The following is a 25,549-nucleotide window of genomic DNA, read 5'->3' as shown; positions in this document are numbered from 1 at the left end:
TGCACACCCAACAGCAGGAGCACATCCCCAGCCTTCCAAATGGAAGGACAAAGACAGACTCATCCTGCCCAGTCACTATCCCACCAACCAGAAGCTCCGAAGCCCGTCCAGGGACAAGCTGCCACCCCCTGGACTCTCGCTCTCCTCCCAGGGACTTTCATCTGGAACAGCCCCCAAGTTCCATCCTCTCCTCTAGAAAAGCTTCTTTCCTTTGCCTCTCTGGATTGGCCAATGTTCCACCATGGCCTGCGTTTCCCAGATACTTCTGCTCTTCACAAATAAATCCATTTCGTGGGTAAAATAACCAGCTGCTCCTTTTTTATCAACAAAAGGTAGAATCTATTCTGCCCTTGATTGTTCCTCCTTCAAACAGAGCCCCAAGAGCTGAAATATGAAAATGTCTATGAACATAGAGAGAAGAGTCTACTACTTTGCATAGAGATAAGGACATTTATTGCCTTCTGAATCTTTCTGTATTGTTTCAATTTTCCTAGTAGCCACTATTACTTTTACATTTTTAAAAAGCAATTTTTTTTTAAATAACACATATTCTTTTCCTTGGAACTGAAAAAGCAGCATCTGATTGAGTCAAGGACCAGTGTGCTTTGAGGGACTCTGAGACCTGACTGGTCACCCGGCAACCCAGAGGCAGCGGACACTGTGTTCCCCGGAACGGGACGAAGAGAGGCCCTGGGCCGGGGCTTCTGGGGGATTAGCCCAAGGAACCCTGGCTGAGGACAAACTGTAAGTGAAAGCTGGGTGGGGCCTTTTCTCTTCCTTTCTGGTACCTCAAGCTCATATGCTTCTTGTCACCTCCCTCCCTGCTCCCCTCAAGCAGACAGTAATAATCACACATGTCAGGTTCTCACCTCAGGGAATCGAGTTAAGGGCAATGGCCTGGGAACCAGAAATCCTGGGCTCCAGCCCTGAGGTTGTCTTACCCAGTGGGGCTGGATGACTGGGCAGACCTTGACCTGGCTGTGCTTCTGGTGGCTAATCTGTGACGCAGAGGGCCTGTGCCGGTGGCCTCCCTTCAGCTTTCAAGGTCTACACTTCTGAAAGCTCGAGATGGTGTGAGGCTCTGCAGAGTCTGGAAAGAGAGGGATGAGGACCACCCTTATCCTGCTCTCGGATGTGGGCAGAGAGCTCAGCTTCATTGAGTCTCAGCTTCCTCATTTCACCTGAATTGTGGGAACCCAAAACATGTGAAAAACCACACTACTTAGGACACTGTGGTAGCCAAAGCGAAAGCGTCAAAGCAGAGGCCTCCCTCAGGGGAAGCAGGACAGGTCAGGATCAACCTGTAGAGTGGATTCAAAGAGTCAAGTGTCTGGCCTCCCTGGTGGCGCAAGGGTTAAGATGCAACCTATGAAGCTGTCTGCAGCCACTCAGCACAAGTTAAATTCCCATTGGCCAGGGAGCAACCCACCTGGTGCAGTGGACCTTTCCTGACTCACCTGCTGCTCCCCTCAGCAGTGTGCTTCTTAGTCAGTCTGCCTGTTCTCTTCCTCACTCTGTCTCTGATGAATCCTTTCACCTCCTGTATCTCCAGCCTGGACCCCAGCTCTTGTGTGCATAAATAAATAAATCTTTAAAAAAAAAAAACTGTCAAGTGTCCCTGACCCCTCAGAAGTTGAACCAGTGTGGCAGGTAGCTTTCTGCTCTTTCCCAAACTGTTAAATTGCCAAAGGTCACCCAGTGTTGTCTCAGAAGAGCACTAAGGACACGAATGGATTTCATCAGGCAATTTCTTGGCTGATTGATGCTGTTTGCAGGGACAGATAGTGCTGGAGAGAGGGAGTTGTGGCTGTTTGCATTCCCAGGGTTAACAGGGCAAATCTGTCAAATTACTTTTCAGTTCTACTTCATTCCTTTTTCTCTCACTATCCCTTCTCCCCTTCAAGACCCTGCCCTGCCCTAGATAGCCCGGGGTACTCTGCAGGGCTTCAACAGCAGGAGAAGATGAGGCTGACCCACTGGATTTTGGGGTAGAGCATCTGTAGAGAGGACCATCATGTCCCACTTCCCAAAAGATGGAGCCAATTCCCAAGCCTGATCAGCACTGGGCTGTGGCTTGTGTTGAAAGACAGACACAGTCAGGGTGATAGTCGGGTCTCTGGGCTGGGACCTTAGACCCTCAATAGATTCTGTTTCTGCTTAGAGGGGATCAGACAACTATGGAAAGTCCAGGCCATCGGTGTAGACAGAAGAGGCAAATCTAGGGGAAAACTTGGGTTCCCTGCCTATGAGTGATCCCAGCCAACATCACGAGAAGAGGGAGACCCAGTCACCCCAGCCATTCCCCCAGATGATTGAGCCATTCTGTTAGGGCACCAGACACATGAGTGAGGCCATCTTGAATCCTCCAGCCCCAGGTGAGTAGCCCCACCTGAGACCACAGGGGGGCAGAAGGAGCCATTCCACAGGAGCCTGCTCAGATTCCCTGTCCACAGAGCAAATGGTGCAGAGCAAAAGGATTACTGTGCTAATCAGCAAAGTTTTGAAAACAATACACCACTGTTGGTCTTCTCCTGTCCCCATCTGACTTCTTGACCGCTTTTACTATGAGCACAATAAATCCATCCATTAAACTCCTCTGTTGGAAATACTTAGAGCTAGAAAGCGGTAACAGACACGTGCAATAAAAGGCATGTGCAATAAAAGGGTAAACTTGCCCTTTCAATAGAGATGTGCTGATAAAATAGATCTCAGATTCCAAAGGCAGTTGTGAGTCCGATGCCAAAGTCCTGAGAATTTGCAAAGAGCAGGAGACTAAGAAGTTGAGGACTGCTCCCCATAGCTGTCTGCTGTAGGCTCCCCGCCCTCTGGCACCTGGTTGGGTTGTGCCAATAGGAGACACTGGTAATAAGGGGGGTGGAGTAGGAAGAAAGAGTGGGGCTTGGGCAGGTCCTGAAACTATCACGGCAGCAGGGGGGTGTCCAGTGTTATCCAGAATCAGGTGCTGGGTCACTCCTGACCCTCTCTTCCAGGCTCAGATGTGAGCAGTGACTGTTTCCTCCCCACAACCACTCTTGGCAGGTGGCCCCTCTCCAGAGACCCCAGCCATCCCAGACCCCAGTAACACAGGCCTGCAGTGGGAACAGCGCCCCCTGCTGCTCCCCGCTGGGCGCTGCAGCCCTGACTGTCCCATGAACCCTGCCCAGGTCTTTGGAAATGGCCCCCTTTAAAGTCTCTTTCATGGATCTTCAGGGCCCCGTGTGCTTTCTGCTGACAAGCTGATTAGCACAGGGCAGGGAAGGATCTGGAGCTGGAGACTGTAGAGAGGATCCGTGAAGAGGATGTCCCTCCAGGGGGCTGACGGGGGTGGACGCCAAGGATGACCAGGGAAGATGATGAATCAGGGTGGAAGCAGCAACGGGAGTTCTGAGCACAGTGTTCGGGAGGGGGGTGCTTGCTGGAAGTGGGTTCCATGCCAGGGAGATCTGGAGGGGCTGCTTCATGAGGAATGCCGAAGACTTGGGGCTGCTGCAGTTCGCTGGAGGAGATCATCTCTGCTGGCCAAGCTGCACTTCGGGTTCATGGAGGGTGAGAGGAAGCAGGTGAGCGTGGTTCTCACATGCAGGGTGGGAGCTTGTGGAATCCTTCCTTCTGGTTCTCATTCTGCGCTGTTCCCTCCTGTGACCCTCATCACCAGTCCAGTGAGCCTCTCCATTGTGTCCCCTGAAGAAAAGCTGACCCCCATGGCGCGGCAGCCCTCGCCTGTCCCCTCAGCAGTGTATTTCAGTACATCCCCTGCTCTGCTCCCGGCTCTGTCTCTGGTGAGTCCTCTCCCCCCACACCTTTGGCCTGTTGGGGGTCTTGTTCTTGGATGCATAAATAAATAAATCTTAAAAAAAAAAGAATAGAAAGAAACATTCCAAGGGTGGGTTAACTGGGAAGTCTGAATTTTTTTTTTTTAAAGATTTATTTATTTATTTATTTATTTTTTTGTTTGTTTATACATGCACTGGGTACAGTCAGAAGCGCGGGAGGGTGAGAGAATTCACCAGAGCCAGAGCGGGGAGCAGAGCAGGCAGAAGGACCGAAGGACACTGCTGAGGGGAGCAGCGGGCGGCAGGAGAGGTCTGCGCGCCATGCGGGACCCTCCTCGGTGGCCGGGGAGCAGCCGGGGATCGAACCGGCACTGCAGAGGATGCGGGCAGCTTCGCAACCCAGCGCTCAATCGCTGCACCACCGGGGAGGCCTGGAAGTCTGAATCTTAATTGGACCGGTTCAAGCACCCGTCCTCAAACCCAGACAAGATGAAAGTCCACAGCAGTGCTCTGGAGAGAAGAGCACAGTGGGGGAGAGGAAAGGCTCCTGCAGGGAGCATGAGGGCCAGTCAGGGCCAGGCGAAAGGAGCCGAACTTGACCGACTGTGCTAGACTGTTCACTGCTGCCATCTTTGTCGTCCCCACCACACTGCCATGGGATTATTATAGTTCTCACTTGGGGGGCAGGGAAGCTCGAGCTCAGGGGCAGCAGGTAACCCTCTCCCGGTCATAGAGTGACCCCAAAATAGGAACTCAGAAGTACCTGACTCCAAAAGGTGTGCAATTCTTAATAATCCAAGCTGTTATTCCAGGGAGTACCAATTTATTTGTCAAATCTTCATTCAACGCATCTGCTTTTAAAACCAAGAAAATCTCCAATTTTGAAATTAAGCAACTCGTTTTTCAATAACAAAATTAGAAAATATTTTTAACTGAATGATAATGAAAAGACATATTAAAACTTAGGCACTGGAGCACTCAGAGAAAACTTTATTGAAGCAAATGTATGTGTTAGAAAAGAAAAAAACTGACAAAAAATCCATGGTTTAAGCTTCCATTGCAGTCAGATGAATAAAGAAACCCCAAGGAACTAGGATGAATTTCTATACCTCTGCTGATACAGAGAAGATTAAAATCCAATGTAAAAATCTGAAGATGGGTTTCTTTCAATGAGTGGAAAATGCTGACAGTCCCCAAACTAGACTGATCAAGAAAGAAGGGAGAAGCTTCACCTGCAGGGTCAGGCACACACACGCACTGCCAAGCAGAACATGCGCCCTGCGGAATGGAGGAGGAAACGTACGTTTTCAAGTCATTCAGAAAAATCACATTCCAGATTTTATTGTATTTGACCTCACAGGCGCTTACTGGTGGAAAACAAAAGGCACGTTAAGTTTTGTGGTTTAGTCCTCAAACAGAGAGCACATGTGCTTTGGAGTCCCGCAGACCCGAGTTCAAAATCATCCTCTACCTTGAACTAAAGTACGACATTAGGCTAATGATAGAATCTCTCTGCACTTCCATTTTCTCATGTAACACATGGAGGATAATAACATCAGCCTCACTGTGCAGAGCACCAAGCACTGGGAAGCTCACACACGACTTTTCCCACATGACCATGATCGTGGCATTTATAGTCTGACTATCAATAGATCCTAAAGGTTCAAAATGGACCCTGACACAAGGCCGTTCATGTGGAATGTGACACTTTCTGGAAAGCTTGGGTGTTTGTCTTCCTTGACTTGACAGCACCAATATGCACCATACTGAAAAATGTGCTCATTTTTATAAAGGAGGCTGCCCACAGATACCCAACGTAAACCCTCCATAAGAGTTAAAATGAAATAATTCAGGATAACATTTTCTTTTTAATATTATTCAATGATTTCTCTTGAACATTACGACATCAGACATCAGAACAAAAGCTATGTTAAGACTGGAGAGAAAGGTCTTTTCCAGTGTTGAAATGACAGGGGCTCCCCTCAAATCCTCAGCTCCCCACCAGTGTGGCTCCCGAGTCAGGCAGGTTGATGGACAGCAAGAGTGCAACGATTAATCCGATCACGCCACTGCCCCATAATACAGATTTGCTTTGTGAAACCCCACGATTTTTCAGACATTCAAGAAATGTCTCCCTGTGACAGGAAAACAAAAATGGAGATCAAGAGGCAGCTCAGGAAAGGGTCTGGTTAATTTGCCAATGAAAAAACCCCTTCATTAGTAACTAAAGAACCCATGGGCCCCGCAGCACCCACCCCATCTCCTGACAACACAGAGAAGGGCCAAGTCAGGAGTGAGAAATAAAATGAGAAGTAAACACTTTGAAGGGAGTTTGATGACAAACTCCCTTTGTGCGAGGATAAAAATGACCTCCTGGCTCTCACACGTCGTCACAGCTCCCGGCTTGAACGCCAACTGATGAGCAAGGACAGCAAAAGCAGCACCCTGAGATGAGGAGCCCAAGTTATCTGTTGATGACCTGCTCTCTTCTCCTCAGGAGCTTCTTGAGAGAATGGAGCCAAAGCCTGAGAAGGGGCAGTGTTTCCAGACTTGGAGAAGGCAGGAGCAGGAGGACCTCACCTCCTCTGCACAGAGCAGCCCCAGGGGGATCTAGCTGGTGAGTGACTCTCATTTCCATAAAAACAAGAAAACAAAGCACCAGGGCCAGAGGGAGGGGCTGGCAAGTGGAGGAGGTTAGAGGGGGAGCAAGGGGGTTCCATGAGACACAGGGCAAGCTAGGGTTATTAGGCAGTTTCAGGGACAGTGCAGGAAGGTGACCTCTGAAGAATTTAGGGAGGCTTCAGAGATAAGGACAACCAAGGGAATGTAACCAATTCCACCTGGAAAAACAAACATCCTGGGACCAAGGACAACATTGTTAACTCTGCCCTGCCTTCCTTCAGGTGGTAGGGAGGCAGAGATGGAGAAATAGAGACTGGTTTAATTTATGGACAACTTAAAAGGGCAGCTGTTTAACTTCAAAGCAGGGATGCCCATCCAGAGGACTGGGCCATAAAGATAAAGATGTAACAAATGGGGAATGGGAAACCTGTTAGATAAGGAATGTGAAGATCCCCCATCAGCAGCAAATTAGGTGAGACGCCGAGAACTAACCAATCACAAAGAGACTGGTGGAGCTTTAGAATAAGAGGGGAAAGAAGGTCTGTATTCCCTGAGACAGGACTCCACTTTGGCTTCCTTGCCCTCCAGGCCTGGTTCCCTGCCTGGGAGTCCCACTTTATTTCTGCTCTTTTCTCCTCAATAAACTTTTTTCTTCTCTAAACAAACCTGCCTCTTCTCGCTTGCTTGCCTGAGCGTCTGCGAAGTTCCTGCTGCGGCTTCGTGAGACACCACCCGTGGGGGTCTAGCAGCTGGGGCTCATCATTGCCCCTGCAGCCTGGGATCTGTTCCTGGCTGGGAGACTAGGCTGACAATTCCGGTATCAATCACATGAGATCCAGGCTGATTGAGCTAAAGGCAGAGAAGGAGCCTTAGAACAGCGACCAGCACCCACGGGCTTCTGAACACTAGGGTCTGTCTCTAGCCCATTCCAAGGCCAATGGCACAGAGGCTTGAAGCGTGGATCCCCCGTCCTCACAGTGTGGTGGCCGGGGTCCCCCAGAGAATAGACTCAGGGAAAGAGGGGGAAAAGCATCCACACAACAGGGAGGGCTCAGTTCCCTGCTCCCCCAGAGAAGGGCGGAGCCCAGCAAGAGGAGCAGCTGGAGAGCCTGGGAGAGGGAGGAGCCATCAGGAGGGAGAACTGGAGGAGGCATGTGGAGCAGAGACACAGGCCAAAAAGCCGCCCTACTTCTCAGCCTTGGACCAGACCAGGGACTTGGGGGACAGGGAAGGAGACACTTGAAGCGCCAAGACGTGGGACAGACCCGTGGGGAGGTTGACCATGGCAGCCTTTTCTTGACTTGGCTTTTGGATTTTGCTCCTTTTCTTCCAGACCTGCCAGCCCCTTCTGCCCCTTCCTATGGGCCCCACCAGGAGAGCCATAGGCTGGGGGCCGGCTCTCTGGCCTCATCGCCTGCTTGGGCCAACCCTGTCTGGCTGGGCTTTTACCCTGGGGGGGACGGGTATCTGCGGGGGCTGGTTTGGAAACTCTATTCTCTCCCTCCTTTTGTTGCCACTAATTGTTTCCAAGTTCCTTTCCATGACAGGTCTTCTGCATGTTTTGTCTTGATAGGGCAGATGGCAGAGCCTATTGAAAGCAGGCAGGTTTGGAGATTCTGGGTTCCCGACCCTGCCCGGAAAAGGGTGACGGGACAGATAGGGAAGAATGAGCAGGTGGTCGAGGGTGGCCTCGGGTGGCAGGGAACCCTCCTGGGGTAGTTAGAAGGGCAGCGGGGGAGGGGAAGGAGATCAGGATAGGTCATCCCCATCACCACCAGGGCCATGAGGGACTCATGAGACCTCCTGACACAGAGGAGGCAGAGAGAAAATGCCTACAAATACCAAGATGCCATTCCTGCCTCAAGACAAAAATCAATTACCTCTCCGTATCCTCACAAGTAAATGCAATGTCTCGTCTTAAATCTGATTTCAGTCGTTGTACGGAGCCTGAGCAGGAGTCCCTGGAAAGAAAGAGGCAAGGGTTAAAATGACAAGATCTCACGGACATTTCTTGAATCTCTTAGTTTCTTCTGAGGAGCAGGCAGGCCCTGGGCCCGCCTCTGGGCAAAGAGTGGAACAGAGGAAGCTTCTAAGAGCTCCCAGCTGTAGGGGAGCGAACGTGGGAACTAGGTGGGTGTCTATTATGGAGACTAAGGTAAGAGAGAGTGGTTGGGCTGGGTTGAGGGGAGAGTGACTCCCCATCCATCCTGCCCCAGTCTGTTCCCAGGACATTCTTGTGACTAGGGATTCTTTCATGGCTCAGTTCCTGAAATCGCCCTGAGAATACAGGAGTAAAAAGGAGCAACAGATACCTGGCTTCGCTTCATGGATCACGCAGGCATGTAGTGCTGTAACCGCTGAAGGCAAATTAGGGACTTCCACACTTGCAAAAACACTGAGATGAAAGAGACAAAAACCATTAGCCCCAAACCACAAACTGAACCAGGTTCCTAGTGCCTGTCAAAGCCAGCAGGCAGGAGGCCACTGGTTAGAAGCTACTCTCTGACACTGACCCATAATTTGCATGGAAACACCCAGTGTACTCATTCAGTTCAACCCTCTGAACAAAGTTCTCAAAACAAGAGGTAATATCTGCACATCAATAGGGATTTTTTGCATTTTGTTTGTTTGTTTTTATTTTTTTTTGAAGATTTATTCATTTATTTATCCAAGAACCAGGGTACAGGCCAGACGGGGGAGGGTGAGAGGATTCACCAGAGACAGAGTGGGGAACAGAACAGGCACACTAACGAAATACACTGCTGAGGGGAGCCGTGGGCCCAAAGGAGAGTTCTGCTGCTGTGCCATGTGGGACCTCGCCAGCCTGCCTGGATGCAACCCTGTGGCAGAGGCTGCCTGCAGACAGCTTCCAGCGCTGCACTCAACTGCTTGCGCCACCAGGGGAGGCCCTCTTTGCATTTTCTTATTCCAAAAGGTGTCCTTAGGCCACATTTGAGCTTTCCCTGCTGAGTCAGAACCTACTGCTGCAAAGCCCCTGGGGTGCACAGTCGAGCCCCCGGGGTGCACAGAGGGAGCTTGAGAAGCACTGCTTTGAAAAACGCTGATGTCCTGCTCTAACCCCAGTCCCCAACTCTTCCCCATGAGTCTGACAATTGTCATTTCTTGTGCAAATACTGGACCCCCAATATCAGATATAGAATTGGGGAATGTTAATGTTTTCACCCCAAGTCCACAAAGTTGGGGTCAGAAAAATATATAAATGCCAATGCTTCTTTGTGGGGTTAGACGTAACAGGAAAGAAGGAAAATAAATTTGGGCCACCAGAGTGCCCCGAAGATGGAGAACACAGACTGACAAAGGTCCCTGAGGTGGAAGCAGATGTAAATACAGGGGCAGTGGGAGACAGAGTCCAGATGGGGTAGATTCCGGGATGAATTCAACGAGAATAAGCGCTGATATTCCTCGGTCTTTTCCTCTGCTGTGGGCAAAGATGCTGGATATTGTTCGTGCATCACCTCAGATGATATTCAAATCACCATCACACCCGGCTCCTAGTCCAGGGGCTGCAGAGGTCAGGTGCCCTGCTGGGGTCACATGGCGACCACGATGACCTCTGGAGTCCACCCCTGGACCCTCACAACACACTGTGACAACACCAGCCCTGAGCGATAAAGCCCTGCAGCAGCCACCGCGCGTGACATGCTCCACTGTCATTTCACAGCTGGGTGAGAGCCTCACGCTGTGCATGGAGCAGAGAGGAGTCAGATCAGATCTGCAGGATGGAGAATTTAGAGAAGGTGCAGTGTGGGGGCAGGTGTTCCGGGTAAAAGTGTGAACAAAGATGGGGAATGGACAAGATGGAAGGTCATGAGAGACATTGAAAAGATCCAAAGGGTCAGGAGGAGGAGGGACACACAGAAAGGACCACTTCAGGGCTGATGCAAATGAGCAATTGGACAGAAGTACCAACAAGGAAAGCAAAGGTCTCCATAGAGACACAACTTTTACCCTTTGAGTCCAAATTTCCCACTCACTTTAAACACAAAAATCATACCCTCTTGAGACAAATTTTCCCATAGGTGGTTATGCTGACCACAGAAACAGAAATCATGTACCTGGATACATTGTAGGCGACAGACTGTTGTTGGACCCATTGAGTAACACAGGACCTTTCCACAGGCATTTTTTGCAAACTGAAAAACAAAAGAGAACCTCACCATCCCTCAGCATGCAAACGTCAGCACCATCCCCAGCGCTTCCACCAAAACAGCTCTCAGCTCAGGTGGTGAAAGATGAAATATCCCGCGTGGGTCTAGCTCAGTGAAGTCAGGTCTGTGAGTGTCGAGCCCAGACATTGCAGGAATTTCGCGTCACATGGGGATTCTGGAAGGAGTGGCTCCAGTTTGTGTCTGAACAATGAAGGTCAATGTCATTGGTCCTTGGGAGCTAAATTAGGGTCCAGAAGCTGGAAGTGTAGACACTGAGGGGGGAACTCACTGGGGAAGGAAGAGAACACTTCCTGGGACCTGCAGTGCAGACACTGCGCATTCATTAGTGGGAGTTCAGCGGTGGGGGAATTGGGGGAGCCAAGAGGAGGGAGGTAGAGAGAAGGTGACACTGAGCCCTGGACAGGCCCAAAGAGAAATGCATGGGAAGCTTGAGAGTTGTGACTCCCTGCTGGCCATGATGGGGCGGGGTGGGGGGCAGCACATGGCAGAGGGGCAACCAGGAAACTCTGTCACAGGAGCAGAGGGAGGAAAAGGAAGGAACCAGGAGCCAGAAGGGCAGTTCCCTGTGAGGGAGATGAGGAAGGGCAGGAAGAGGTCATGGAGGGCAACAAAGAGCAAGACCCGAAGGATGAACAGGATGTCGCCGAGTCACGGAGGCAGCTGCCAACAGAAAGCTCAGGGGGCTTGAGAGAATAGGGGCGATTTGGGGGACCCCTCAGTGGATGCTGAAGTGAAGTAGATAAGTCAGTTCATGGAATTCAGGTTCCTGAATGTTTAGTCACGGACTTCGCCTTTATCCTGCAAGTGGTAAATCACCGTAGAGAGAAATTGAAACGGATTATGAAACCCCAGCGTGTCTCTTCCCTCCGGGTGTGAGGCGCAGAGGCCAGGGGGGATCTGCTGAAAGAAGGTCATGGAAACACATCCCTGAGATCTGGGCCAAGATAAAGTGCAGTCCCAGGGGATCTCTCCATGGCAGAGTCACTGGGTAAGTCACCAAATGGATTTCAGGCCCTAGAACATTCTGTCTGTGTGTGTCTATAGAAACCTGCCTCTCCCTGAGGTTTACTTTTTAGACAGCAGAGCCTAGAGGCTTATGGAATGACATGGAGCTGAGCGCCAGGCCAGCCCGAGAACACAGGTGCAGATGCAGAGGAGGGGCTGCCCAGAGGCCAGGGGCCCCCACAGAAATGCATACACCACTGTCTGAAGGAAAGTCCCTTGATGCATGAACTGCCTTGGAATTAGCCATTTGTAAGGGAACTTCAGTCAAGTCCACATTTCTTTGCCTCTAAGATGCTTTTCAGCCAATAAAACTTCGCTCCTTTGCCCTCAACCCAGTCTCCAAAGCCTCTATAATTTCATCCCCTTTCTAACTGGGGGGGCAGCTTTGAGCTGATCTCCTGTCTCCTTACCAATTCATCCTCCATAAAGATATTTCCTTTACTCAAATTCCTGGTGTCGTAATAACCTGGTCTCCGCACATCAGGCATGTGGTGGTGTCATTCCCAGCAAGCAAGTGGGCTGGAGGTGGGTGGGGGCGCTGGGCTGGGGAGCTTGAATGAATAAAGGAGCAGACGGGCTGCCCAAAAAACTGATCCCTCGTACATGATCCAGGTCATGAGTCAGGTCACACCCAAGCCAGCACCCTGCCAGTCAGTGATGCCTAGAGTCTGAACAGGCCCGAGACCCTCCCTACACAGCGGACCAAGGCTTCTGTCTCACCTGCTGCTTCCCTTAACTCTTTGGTTCAATAAAGCTGCCTTTTCTAGTCCCTGCTCTGTCTCAGAATTTTTTCACCACTGTGTCCCCCAACCTACACCCCAATTCCCTTCAGAAATAGGGCGGGAAGCTGGTTGCTTGGTAGCAGTAGAGTGTCCTTGGTCACCTTTACCGTGTTTTCTGCTCCAAGGCTAACATTTCACTTACCTGTACTTTTAGCAGATATTTTATTTACCTGCACCTCCAAGCTGTCACCTGTAAAACACACGTGATGTGCATGGAACCTACTTCGTGGGGTTCTTGTGAGAATGAAAGATTTGAATCCATGGAACAGCCATGGAATGTGCCTGGCAGGGAAGTGGTCTGTAAACGTGGACTCTTAGGATTGTTCAGAATCCACATTGGCCAACACCTGGATCAGATGATTAAAACAGCCTGAGTGTCCTGGGAGCCAAAGTCAAAGAATGGATGGAGGAGCCCGGGGATTCTCTTCAACTGGGGGCCTGGAACCTCCCAAGAAACCCAGAGCTATATGTGAAAATCTTCTGGCATGAGCTTATGAAAGTCTTTCTCAGGAAAGGTTGAATCCTACATAGTTTTTCCTAAAAGGCCCTGTGATCCCAAAAGAAAGAAAACCAACCATTGACCTTTAAGTTCTTGGGTCTCCAGAATTCTAGAATTTCACTGCTGGTGCTTACCCATTTGGCCGCCACTTCCCAGAATACACGTGTAGGACACGGTGGCAGATTCCATTCTTTTCTTCATAAGGGCCATACTTCACTTCTAAAAGACACAGTTTTCAGAAAGTAATTGAAATGGAAAAGGGTTTAATTATCCCCATTCTTCCCCAGGTATTCCAGCTGGTGGAGACATTTGCCCACTGCCAAGGAGGAGGAGAATGGACACATCTCCACCCAATTTCACTTAGTGCCCCGATTCCCTTCCAAATCCTTACCTTGCCCTCCAAGCACCAAAGGGGAATGAGGTGACCAGTTCTGAGTCATCATGCTGGGAAATGACAGCCAGAGCTCACCTGGCAGAGCAGCCCCTGGCTCTTCCCACATCCAGGAAGACTTAGGTGTGAAACTAAGCCCTCAGGGGGCCTCTGGCCACCTGCTGCTCTGCCTCCTGCCAACACTCTCTTGTTGACAGCTCTTCCCTCTCCCCACACCCTTAGGTTCCAGACCCCCTGAGTAAACTGTCTACACCCTTCCCCATCAAAAAGAGCGCCACCATTGGGGAGCTGCACAGAGAACCTGAAGACAGTTTCTGTGTTGCTTAGCCTAAGGATATTTGCATGAATGACATTTATTTTCTTTTTATCAATGTATAACAGACACATAAAGTCGTAATTTCGATTGTAAAACCTGATGACTTGATAGCTGTATATATTGTGAGAAGATCCCCCTTCAAGTTGACTAGCACATGCATCACCTAAAATGTATGTTGTTTTTTTTTCATGAGAACATCTAAGACCTTCTCCCTTTGCCAATTTCAATCACATAACACAATGTTATCAAGTGTCATCACCTCGCTGCACACAGACGCTCAGACCTTCTTTATCCTGTAATGCAGAGTTGGTTCCCTTTCACACCCTCTCCCTAGCCCCTCCACCTTCCAGCCCCTGCTGCGTTTTGACTCTGTTTTTATAACTTAATGATTCTGTTTTGTCAGACTTCACATGTGATGTCATGCAGTATTTATCTTTTCTGTCTGTCTTGATTCAATAGCATGATGCCCTCCAAGCTGAAATAGGCTGTTATAGAGGGCAGGATTTCCTTCCTTTACAGCTAAATAATGGAATAATATATATTATTAGTAAAATATGTACATTTCCATTTTCTCCACTGCATTTGACTGCACAAACACTTACTGTGTTAGTCCTAGGATTGGAAGGATGAATAGAAGTTCTCACCTTCAGCCATCACATGATCTAGTACTGAACCCAGGGCAAGTCAGGGATTATGAGGCAGCCTCAGGACAGTGCAGGGACTTCAGGAGAGCTAAGGAAGGCTCCAAAGAAAAGGACAAATTCCAGACAAATTCCAAAGGGGACAAATCAAACACCCCAGACTAAGGTCAACAGGACAGTCCAAACTGAGGACAATAAAGAGGAAAGAGAAGGTCTGGGACACAGAGACTTAGCTCTGGGCACAGAGACATTGAGGCAGTGATGAGACCACCCAGAACTAACCACTCACAGAGACCCTGGTGGAGCTTTGGAATCATCAGGGAAAGAAGGTGCATATTCCCTGAGACAGGCCTCCACTGTGGCTTCCTTGCCCCTCCCTGGCCTGGTTTCATGGGCTGGGAGTCCCACTTTATTTCTGTTCCTTTTCTCCTCAATAAAAGATTTCTTTCCCTAAACAAACCTGCCCCCTCTCGCTGCTTGCCTGAGGGTCTGAGAAGTTCCTGCTGAGGCTTTGGGAGAGACCATTCCCTGGCGGTCTAGGGGCCCGGACTCAGCGCTGCCCCTGCAGCTGGGATCTGTTCTGGCTGGGAGACTAGGCCCGAAAACCTACAGTTTCAGTATCAGTATCCTCAAAATAAGCCAGAGAAAATGGGTTGGGGTGGCCCGCAGCACACTAGGGGAGGCTGGTGTGGCCCTCAGTAAGGTTTCTTGAGGAGAAAACACCTTCTCATATTAAGGAGCTCTGGGTCTTTCTGGGCAAGATACAGCGACTTCTGAAAAATGGCGGAGACCTAAGGTTTCCCCAGCCCCCTTGTTCTCGGGATGTAGTCTTGGTCCCAGAGTTCCTGCTGGTCAAGCTACAATGTGGAGTCAGGCAGGAGGCCCCTCACCAGGACAAAAGCCTTGGGATGAGGAACATACGGGAAATCCAGCATCTGCTGAACACAGCAGCGGACATTATGGCCAGGTGAGCGCAACCAGCTCGACCACCTGGACGGGAAGTCAAGTGTCACAGGGTCTAGAGAGAGGGAGGTTTGATCAGCAGCTCAAATGGAGCCCTAGTCACTGCTCCTCCTAGTCGTGCCAGACATTTCTGCATCCACAATCCACCTCCCCCACCCCACATTCCTCCACGGACCTGCCCACCTTCCCCGAATGTCATCCCCAATAAATGTGAGGTGGTTTGGGGGGCATGGGCTGCACCTCCAGAGGTGTGAGTCCCTCTTGTGCCTCTCTCTCTCTCCTTGGACTCTGAGTTGTCTTTCCTCCCTCCCGCGCCTCTCCCAGCCTGCTGCCCTGCAAGGTGACAGACCAAAGGGCCCCCTCCAGCTCCCCTCCACCCACCCCATATCTCCAGCTGCCCTGTGGAAGGAGGACTTCGTCTGGGTCCCGCCCTGGTCCTCACCCTGCTGTAGAATTCTTTCGCCCTAAACGCTGCCCTTACAGAAAGCAAAACCCCAACAATTCAGAAGCCGGCTGTGTCTGTCCTCCCAGAGCAGAGGCTCAAGGAGCAGGGCACCACAAAGCCGAAGTCAATTTTTCTAGAAAACATTCAGGGCCATCCTTGGTGGCACAAGGAGTTACTACACAACCTGTGAGGCTATCTGCAGCCATGCCAGTGCCAGTCTGATCCCCAGCCAGGGAATTTCCTGTCCCAGCAGACCTCTCCTGACTAGCCCGCTGCTCCCCTCAGCAGTGTATTTTGGTCAGTCTCCCTGTTCTGTTCCCCACACTGTCTCTGGTGAATCCTCTCAGCCCCCACACCTCTGACCTGTACCCCAATTTATTTATTTATGATAAATAAATAAATCTTAAAAAAAAAAAATGTGAGGGCCAAAGCAGGCAATGCTCCACCAGCCTGAGCTGTCCGTGAGGGGTAAGTGGTTTCGGCGGGGTCCCTGGGACTCCTCCCAGCACATGTTTTGGGGCGCCTGGCTGAACCAGGGCTTCTTCACCCTGCATAGGCCCAGTCAGTCCCTCACCAGAAGAGCTTTCGTCTCCACACCACTTGAGGCCATCAGCAATGTGGCCCATGAGCATTTTATTCAGGGTATGCAGCTTCCCCTGGTAACTCATTGCCAGTCATGTGTTTTGCTCCAAAAAAACACCTAAGAAAGAATAAAACACACCGCTCATTGAGAAACATGTAGTAAATTTTTAAAATATACATTATTAATTATTTTATTTTATTTATATACTTTTTACATCATTGTTCTTTTTTGTACAATGTCTGCTTTCTCCTCTCAGGTGGAGTCCCCGGAAAATCCCACCACCAAGTCACCCGTGCACCCTCACATAGTCCCTTGTGCTCCTCCCTCCCTGTTAAAAATACATGTTTTTAAAATGAAAGAAAAGCACTGAAGTGTTCAGAGAGTAAATCCTACACGGCACACACGTGTGTGTTCTGGGTCACCATGTGAAATGATTTCATTATTCTGCTCATACTCAGAAAATCTTGTAACAAATCTGAGAGGGGAACCATCTGGAGGAGGCATCAGGAGATTCAGAGTTCCTGAAGGATCTGCAAGCCCTTTTGTCTACAGGCTATTTCTGGGAGATGAGCTCTTTGATGCTTAGAGGTCCAGCCTCTCTGTTTCTTTCCCAGTCTGCCCTCTTCACACACACAAGAAATGAACAAATGCAGCGAGTTTTCGTCAAGGCCCCTTGCAAACCCACGGAAAGTCCAGTTTCAGAGCAGTCGTCTACTCCAGGGACCTGTGGGTTCTGAAGAGCAGGCAGGGGAGGGTGGGCTGGGAAGCCCAGGCCGGGAGTCCCACGGCCTTAGGAAGCGTCACCACTCACCGTCTGCCTGGCCTTGGACACCAGAGCATCGCTAACCTCACCTTCCCCAAATGGAAATGGGCAACAATGATCAGAACCCCTGGGAGGCCGGGGTTCACAGGGACAATGCAAAGAAATCACAGCCTGGACAGTCACCAAACCCCTCCTCCCCCACCCGCCCCACAAGCTGTCTTGTGCCTGGGGCACTCTGCAGTAGCTCTAGCTTCTAAACTGGATGGGGCTGAAGATTTGGGGCTCGCTGAATTGCCCCTTAAAATGCTAAACTTGTCATATGGGTTGATGTAGTGATGATCCTCCTGATGTAATAGACATGACATGTGCTGACACTGTAGAGGCCTGAGCTATGGAAAGTTGAGAGAGCACCTTTAGGGATCAATGAAAATGGAACCACTTTTCATGAAGACATTGATAAACAGACATGCAAAAATCCAGGGTAGATAAAGCCCCAGATGTTCAGAGAGGCACCTGCTCAGTCAAAATTAACAGTGGGTCCTGATAACAGGCCTCAGAAAAATGGCATAACTATAGGCACTAAGCCTGAGGCAAGGTGAGATGCTGTGGACTCCACACACAGGGGCCTAAGTCTCCCCCAGGCACTGCTCAGAGACACAGAGACTCTTGCTCTGAGCGTGGCCTTCATCTCCCCATAGGAGGAGGGATGCCAGGGGCTCTCTGGACCGGGGACCATCCATTGTGCATCACCTGTCTCCCATCTTTGCCAAGAGGTTAGTTACTTCCCCCTTTAGCTGCCCATTCAGTGGTACCCTCATCTCATTATAATGCACATTCCCCAGCAGATTCATGCTCCGTTATGTGCCTTTGACTTGAGAAGAGGAAACTTGGCTTCTCGTCTGGAAGTGAGCGCTCCAGAGACCCAAACCTGATGAACATGACTTTAGGGGAGATGTGCTCTTTCCCAGTATGGTCAGTGTATGACAGCCTAGAGCTCTCTGGTGCCAGATTGAGCCATTCACATTTCAACTGGCCATTTTTGAGGCCCTCACTAGTCACCTAAACTCACCTCAGTTTTCTCTGGGGTGAAAAGGGAATGTTGGCCTCTGACCTACATGCTCCACAGGGTGACTGTGAAGCTCTCACAGGATAAGGGTGAAGAGTCCTCAGTGAAGTAACACAGGCCTCCACACATGCAAATAGACATTGTGTTGTCATCACCATCACCCTCAGAGATTAGGGACGTGCTGTCCTTCCAGAATGTTGCGTTTATTTGAATTTATTTTCATAGGGTTGAGTTGGATTCATGGTTGGTTTGTTTTGTCCAATTTCTGGCTTAGTCTCCTTTCTCCTCTCCACGTCCCTGTTTCCCTCACTGTCCTCCAGATGTCCTAAAGAGCCCCACAAGCCCCATCCCAGCCGAACACCCCTACATTCTTGTCTCCAGATTTTTCCTTTTTCCTCATCATAGTCAAAATGTGTCCTGTGACCTTGAGCTTCTGGCTTTTATCCTCAGTTTTGAAAAAATGACCCTGATTACCTTGTCACAAGGGAAATTTTGTTGATTCACCAGCTTCATTAGTGGTTGATAGTCTTCGGCTCTAATGCTCTAGGGTCCTTAGAAGCAACTGCTTTCGTGAAAGCCTCCGCTATCTTGTTGCAGTCTTTTTCCACTGTGAGTTAAAACACAGACAAAAAAACAAGAGTAATTACATTTCAAGTTATTTTTTAAATTTATTTTTAATGGAGGTGATCTTTGGATGCCCCCACCATAGTGTACCCACCACCAAATCACCCAGAGTCCATCGTGCCCCCTTCCCTGTTTGTTTTCATCTCCCGTCTCTCCCTCTCTGGCTGCTTCAGTGGCAGGGTCAGCTTTCAGGGTTAGTTTTTAAGCTTGACTCTTAGTTTAGTTTCTCTCTGTTCCACATACTGGACACCACCCAGTATTTGTCTTTCTCCTTATGACTTGCTTCCTTTAGCATCACCCCTCCTAGCTCTACCCATGCTGCTGCAGATGGCATCAGTTTACGCTTTTGGATCACTGAGTCATATTCCATTGTGTGTATCTATCACATCTTCTTGATCCACTCCTCTCTTTGGGGGCACTTAGCTTTTTTCTATAATTGAGCTGTAGTAAACAGCACCGCCTCAACATGGGAAAGCAAGTCTCCTTTTCAGTTAGCCTTTTGTATTTTCTGGTAGATGCTGAGGAGTGGAATGACTGGGTTGTACGTCAGGTCCCACTTAATCTATGGACATCTCCATACTGCTTTCCACAAGGCTGGACTAGATTACGTTCCCACCCGCTGTGTAGGAGAGTTCCTGTTCTCCATATCCTCGCCAGCCAGCGCTTGGTGTCAAGCATATTTTTTGGAGCATAATTACCCGGAAGCATTGACTAGCACTGATTGCTTCATATAGTTCATCTTCTGTAATCTATGCAACACTTTGATGAGACGAACATTTTCTCTACTGACCCTACAAGCTATACTGACCCTATAAGCTCTTGTGGAGCTCACTCTCTCTATAACCAGATAGTAAACAAATGAACAAATAAGGGAACAAAATAAGTGCAGCTTATGGTAAAGAGCAAGCAGGACATGAATGGAGGGGGAGCAAGAGGAGATGACTGGATCAATGACCACTTTAGGGAGAGTGGTCAGGAAAGGTCTCCCAGAGAGGTCTTCCTCGCTGAGACGGTGATGAGGAGGGGGCACCACACAGCAGGGGGGCCGTGCAAAGGCCCTGAAACAGAAAAGAACTTGCCAGTTCTGAGAAACCAAGAGGCAAAAGCTGTAGGAGCAGTTTGGGGAAGACCTGACCTATTATATTAATAGGAATGTTTCATGGAGAGCTGGAGGATTAGTCTAGCACTTTCCCCTTTGTCTCAGTTAGTGACAATTAATCCAGACTGAGAGCAGATATTAGGGTTCAAGATCAGGGGCACGTCCTTTCTCTTTCTACCACTCTGCTCCTGCCCACAGACTCACCTATTCTCCAGTGAGTCATTCCGCCTGTTCATTTCTCACCTCTGCTCTCCCCCTCTGACCTGCCAGGTAGGCTGTCTCCAGGTGTCCAGAGATTTTGACTTTTCTGATTGCTCTGCTCCAAAGGAGGGAAAAGACAGGAGGTAGACCAGTCATCTCGGTAGTGCCAGTGGTGGTCTGGGCCAAGGTGGCATCATTGCCGAAGGTAAGAAGCAATGGAAGAGGAAGGGACTCTACCAAGGGCTTCACTTGTCCTGTTTAAATCTCACACTAGCTTTTGGGGGCTGGGGCGGGGGGGCAACCTGCCATATCCCTAATTTGGAGCTACAGAAGCTCAGAGATCAACTTGCCCAAGCCAACTATGTGAGCAGCAGAGCAGCCTCACACTGCTCACTGCTGAACAATGCTGCCCCCTGCAGGAGGTGTAGAATCATGGCGGCTCCCCAGAGGGAGGCAGTCCCTCCCAGCATGAGGTCCTGAGCCCTGCAGAGGGGCTGTCTCTGCCCCAGAAAGGTGAAGACCAGATGTAAGGTGAGTGAATGAGTCCGGCTTTCACCCACTGGCCTCTGTGGCTGTCACCTGCGGCCTTGAATGCAGGAGGCGCTTGGGAGCTTGGGCGTTGGCACGCGTGCCTAACGGTGGACACCTGGGCATGGTGCAGGCAGGCGTAATTGTGCACACCTGGGCCTGGAGGCCGAGGATATAAGGGCGGCGATCCTCAGAGTCAGGAGAAGGGCTAAGGGGGGGCGGCTACAGCAGAGCAGCTGCGAGAGGAAGAGACCACAGAGAAGCCAGAGAGAGTCCACAGACAAAGAGCAAAGATTCACTGGGGGCTGGAAGCCCTGCCAGCCTCGTGGCACCACCCCCACCCCCCAGCCTTCCTGCCTTGCCAGCCTTCAGCCTTGCCCCCAACAATGGGCAAAGAAAGAGCATTAAAGCCTGAAAAGCCACTGAGGGCTCCAGGACCCTCCCTATCCCCGTGCCTAAATCCACGGAGACCCGCCTGGGGCCTTGCGGGCGCTACCCCCGCAGAAGACACCCCTGTTCCCAGTGATGGGTAAGTGACTGGGGTGGAGGGGAGCTGAGAGAAATGTCAAAATCTTACACGAAGCTGGACAAGTAGCCATATTTTGGTGGTTCAATCCCTTTCATACTTGTCAGGCTACTTCAGGCTTCATAAGTCTGTGCTGTCCCCACTCTCTAACCACACTCTCCCGCAAATAACACACACATCAGGTCCCCATCGTGCAGCAACATCACCCTCCTAATATGCTGGCCCTCTGGCCCTCCCACCCAGGAAACTCTCACACTCTATGTCCACACCCCTAAAAGTACTTAGATATTGAGGGGTCACTCGTCCTTTTTCCATGAATGTTTTTGCGGTCAAGTCCTGGGGCAGATTGTCTTGGCTCACAGAAAACACGCAGGTTCCTTGAGCCGTTTATTCAAATGCATCTGCTGAACCCACACTGCAGGCAGGACTGCCACCTCCTGGAGAGATGCACAGCCGAGATTCCATGAGGGTTGCCAAGGAGGGTCTTAAAAGACTCTTCCAGACTCTCAGAGACCATGAATTTCTTAATCCAGCAAATATCTATTGAACATCTAGTGTAGCTGGAGATATTTATGGGCATGTAAGATGTAGCAGCGAAGGAACTAGGTTCTCTGTCCTCTGTGAATCTACATTCTACCGGAACTAGATTGACTACAGACATAATGAATTAGTGGTTATAGAGAATCCTAAAAATGTACAAATCTGTAGGAAGCAGGAAAATAGAGCAGAATGGGGCAGGAGGAGGGAGATCACAGCATTAAACGGGGTGGAGAGTAGATGACATTTGAGCAACAAATTGAAGGGAACAGGGACTTGGTCATACAGACCTGCTAGGGAACAGCATCCTAAGCAGAGGGAACAGCATCACAAAGGATCTACCTATGTTACATGTGATATGTGCAAAACTAAAGGACGTCAGTGTGGGTGAACCTGGTGAGCAAGAGGAAGGGTAGGGAGTCCCTGGTGGCTCAAGGGGTTAGGCACAGCATATTCCAAGAACAAACTGTGAGAAAAAGCACTAAACCAAAAAGAAGCAGCATCCTCCTTTTCCCACCCCTCTGACCTCTGCCCTCTCTCCCTCAGCCATCTGATGTGCTCCCAGAGCTCCCTTTATCTAGAAGAGTCTATCCCAGATCTCCATTCTCCCATTCTGTCCTGGTAGCACCAGGATCCCCATGCTGGGTCTCTCTGCACCGATCTCCATTCCATCCTTCCCTCCCTGACAACCCAGCCCTGGGTCTGACTTTCCATATTCAACCACAGCAGCACCCAGGTCCCGTGACTGGAGCCCTGGCCAACTATCCCTTCGCCTTCCACTCTGGACCAGGACTTTGAAGCCTCTCTGGCTCTGGGCTCTGTCTTAAGACCCAGAATGATGGTGGAATTAAAGGAAGCTTCATCATCATGGTAGGAAGATGAAGGACCAAGGTGACATCAAGCAATGCACTGATGAAGATCAAGGGCTAACCCAGAAGACAGAGAGCTCCCCTTTGTAGAAGGTTCTATCCCCGGATACGTTTTGGTCCATCCAGGGGCTGATCTTCCCTCAGCAGCAGAGTCGTCTCCATCCCCTGGGCTTCATTCCAGGATAACACACTCTTGAGAAACCCTGGTGCTGACAATCTATCCTAAAGGGAAATCCTCAAAGGGCCCTTCTGTCATGAAGTCCTCCTGGTCCTGCCCCAGCAGGTGGCGCTTTCCTCCTCTGAGACCCTCAGCCCAGCCCGGCACAAGTACAGTCAGTGTTTACTCAGCATTGGTATGGGGTTGCTGTTTCGTACACTGGAAACACAGGTTTTACTGAGAGGAGTTAATAAAATACCCGTCATTAAAATGGAGAGGCCTGGGAAGAGCAAATGAAGAGCTGATCCATGAGAAAGCTTGCTACACATTTTGAAGAGAGAGAACAAAAGAAGGTGTGAAATGGCAAAAAAAATCTCTATTATTGTTGAAAGATGTCTGTGACAGCATTAAAAATAATCAGACATTTCCCATACTTACTACATATCTCAGGATTATGCCCTTCATCCTTACAATGTCCCTAGAGTGGGGCTGTCACCAACACTTGTGTTTTACAGTTGAGAACCCTGTGGGGAAAGTAACTTGCCGAAAGTGACACTTTGACAGAGCCAAGATTCAAGGTCCAGCACACCAGCCACAGAGAAAGCGAACCTGATTCCCCGGAGGCCTTGGACTCTGCATCACTATTCAGAGCACCCCCTTGTGTGCAAGGATCTCCGACATGGTGGGCACATTGGGTGCTGACCCATCTCAGAGCCTACAACAGAGGCTCTCGCTGCTAACACTACACATGCAGCTGCGCATCCGCTGACCGCGTGGCAGGGACACAGGTGTTCCCTGTGTTCATTACTGTTTCCTCATAACAGGCATCGTGACACCATCACAGCGCCCCGCGGTTCCTGAGGCGCCCGCGCGCCCCGTGGGTGCTCCCCTCACAGCCCGTGCGAGCTGCCAAGATGAACGGACAACACACACTGTGAGCTGCTGACCTCAGGTGAGAGTGGAGGGGCCGCTCCTTGACACGGGGTCTGGGTGCCTGTGGCTCCATCCACAGCGGGGGGCTCTCTCCTGAGAGGGAGGGAATCCCTGGGGAGCTCAAGCTGTGGCTCCAGGCTGAGGAGGCCCAGAGGAGGGGAGGGGCTCGTGATGGCAGTTTCTAGAAATGACTCCTGGAGAACTGGTCTTCGCAGCCTCTTGACCATTTTGAACTAGAGGCATTTCTCTCCCGCACACGCTTTGCTCCCCCCCCACTCCCTTTACTTCACTGTTACATTGGGTGACATTTGATTTAGGGATACCCTAAAGATGACAGGAGGAACACCCCACCCTGCTTCCTCCCTCCATGGAGTCCTCAGTTACCTGCAAGTAAACACCTGTGAGGACTGGACACTCTGGAGGCCCACAAGGGGCAGGTAAGACCCCTGGGGTCTGTTGCAACAGAGAAACCCCCCAGGAGCTTTCACTGCCTGCTTGTTCCCTGCCAGCACCACCTCAAAAAGGGGTTCTGGGGGGAGACAAGCCCTGGGAAGGGAAACCAGCCCAGCGGGAGGGTCTCTGGGGCAGATGAGCAGCTCGCTGAGGGGGTCATGAGGAACCCTCTGGAGGTTTCCTGGAGCCACATGGTGCTGTTCCTTCCCAGGGTCTGTCCAGGTTCTGGGGCTGATGTCTCAAGTGTCCCTGTTTCCGGGTCACAGATTTCGGGGCGCCCAACCGTGGGGTTGCTGGTTTGTGCTCCTGAGGAAACCCCCTCCGCGATCCAGCGCCCCTGGCCCCCCCCACCGCACCCCCCGCCCGCCCCGCCCCGGGTCCCCTGCGCCCTCCCTGCGCTTTCAGGCGGGCCTGGCGGGCACCGGGTGCGCTTGCTCACCCCCCCCCCTGAGACCCGAGCCCGCGGCCCCGCCCCGAGACGCGCCCGCAGCGGGGTCGGAGCCCGGGGGTGCGGTGGACCCGCGGGGGCTGCTCCGGCCCGGCCCCGAGGCGGGTCCCGCGGGGCGGCGGCTGCGCGCGGGGCGGCGCGGGGCTTCCCGGCGCGGGGTCCTCAGCCCGGACCCCGCTCTGCCCGCCCGGCCCGGCCCGGCTTCTCCCGGACCCCGGACACAGAATACTTCGTTTCGGGCCATTCACACCTTGTGCCGCGGGAGCCCAGCGCTGCCCGAGCTGCCTGAGGTGCCCGAGGTGCCACCTACCTCAGCGGGGCATCCGGGGGAGGGGAGTAGCGGGAGCATCTGCAGTGGACCTTCGAGAAGAAACTCCGCGTCCAACGACAGGTAAAACCAAAGTACCAGACTAACACCGGCACCAACACGATGACGATCACCCCTACAGAGACTCCCGCAATGACACGCTTCATAGCTCAGGCCTTGGGGACCCCGCGGGGGGCGGCCAAGCTGCAGGAGAGGCGGTGGGAGGGGGGACCAACAAGAGAGCAGAGAGAGAGACAGCCCTGCTGCGGCAACTACACTGCACTTCCGCTCTGCTCCCCGGCCTTTCTAGGGTCACTTCCCCTCTCCACCCCCAACTCCCAGCCCAGGGCTGCCAAACCAACACGGATGTCAGGGACTTAACAGAGCTGACAACACCCGAGGCTTCCAGACTCCCGAGCAGAGGGACCCCGATGCCCCCAGGGAGAAAGGACCCCCCTCACCCCAGATATTAGCCCCCACACGCCCCCTGCACGGGTCCCCAGGGCCTTGTGCTGCCCCCACAGCCTGGGCTGGACTGCAAGGGCGGCCTCTGCGCCTCTGCCCTAGCAAAGGCTCCACCTGCCCAGGAATGGGCTACAGCCCCTGTCAGGGGCCAGAGCCTCTCAGCACCCCAGAAAGACTCCCCTTAACCTTCCCTCCTCTCAAGTGGCATCAGACCTAAGACCAGGGTGCACCCAGCTGGACCTCCCACTGCCTGGGTGACTGGAGCTAGTTACTTGGCCTCTGGGCTGAGATGTGAGCAGATGACAGCAGGGCCTCCTGCACCAGGTCACTAGGAGGATGTGCTGATTCCTCTACACAGAGTAC

At 51.3% G+C, this 25,549-nt stretch overlaps 1 protein-coding gene and 1 long non-coding RNA gene across 2 annotated transcripts in view; both read right to left on the bottom strand.

Moving 5' to 3' along the window:
* LOC119261103 (ADP-ribosyl cyclase/cyclic ADP-ribose hydrolase 1-like) overlaps positions 1-24,897 on the bottom strand; it is a 102,953-nt gene extending 78,056 nt beyond the window's left edge. Inside the window, exon 1 of the mRNA XM_054688059.1 lies at positions 24,725-24,897. Within this exon, the coding sequence (XP_054544034.1) occupies positions 24,725-24,888 (164 nt within the window). The 5' untranslated portion in view covers positions 24,889-24,897. The remainder of the gene's footprint in view (positions 1-24,724) is intronic.
* Positions 8,724-13,082, bottom strand: LOC119261456 (uncharacterized). The gene is made up of 3 exons (XR_005129010.2): positions 13,006-13,082; positions 10,472-10,549; positions 8,724-8,790 (listed from the first exon to the last, which is right to left on the bottom strand). It is a non-coding gene; the product is annotated as an uncharacterized LOC119261456 (long non-coding RNA).
* Positions 24,898-25,549: the final 652 nt, after the last annotated feature.

This window comes from Talpa occidentalis, unplaced genomic scaffold (genome assembly GCF_014898055.3).
Source record: "Talpa occidentalis isolate TD23 unplaced genomic scaffold, MPIMG_talOcc4v2.1 talOcc4.6, whole genome shotgun sequence".
In the NCBI taxonomy this organism is placed as follows: Eukaryota; Metazoa; Chordata; class Mammalia; order Eulipotyphla; family Talpidae; genus Talpa; species Talpa occidentalis.
Note: the sequence above shows the minus strand (reverse complement) of the source record. Positions and strands in the feature narration are given on the sequence as shown.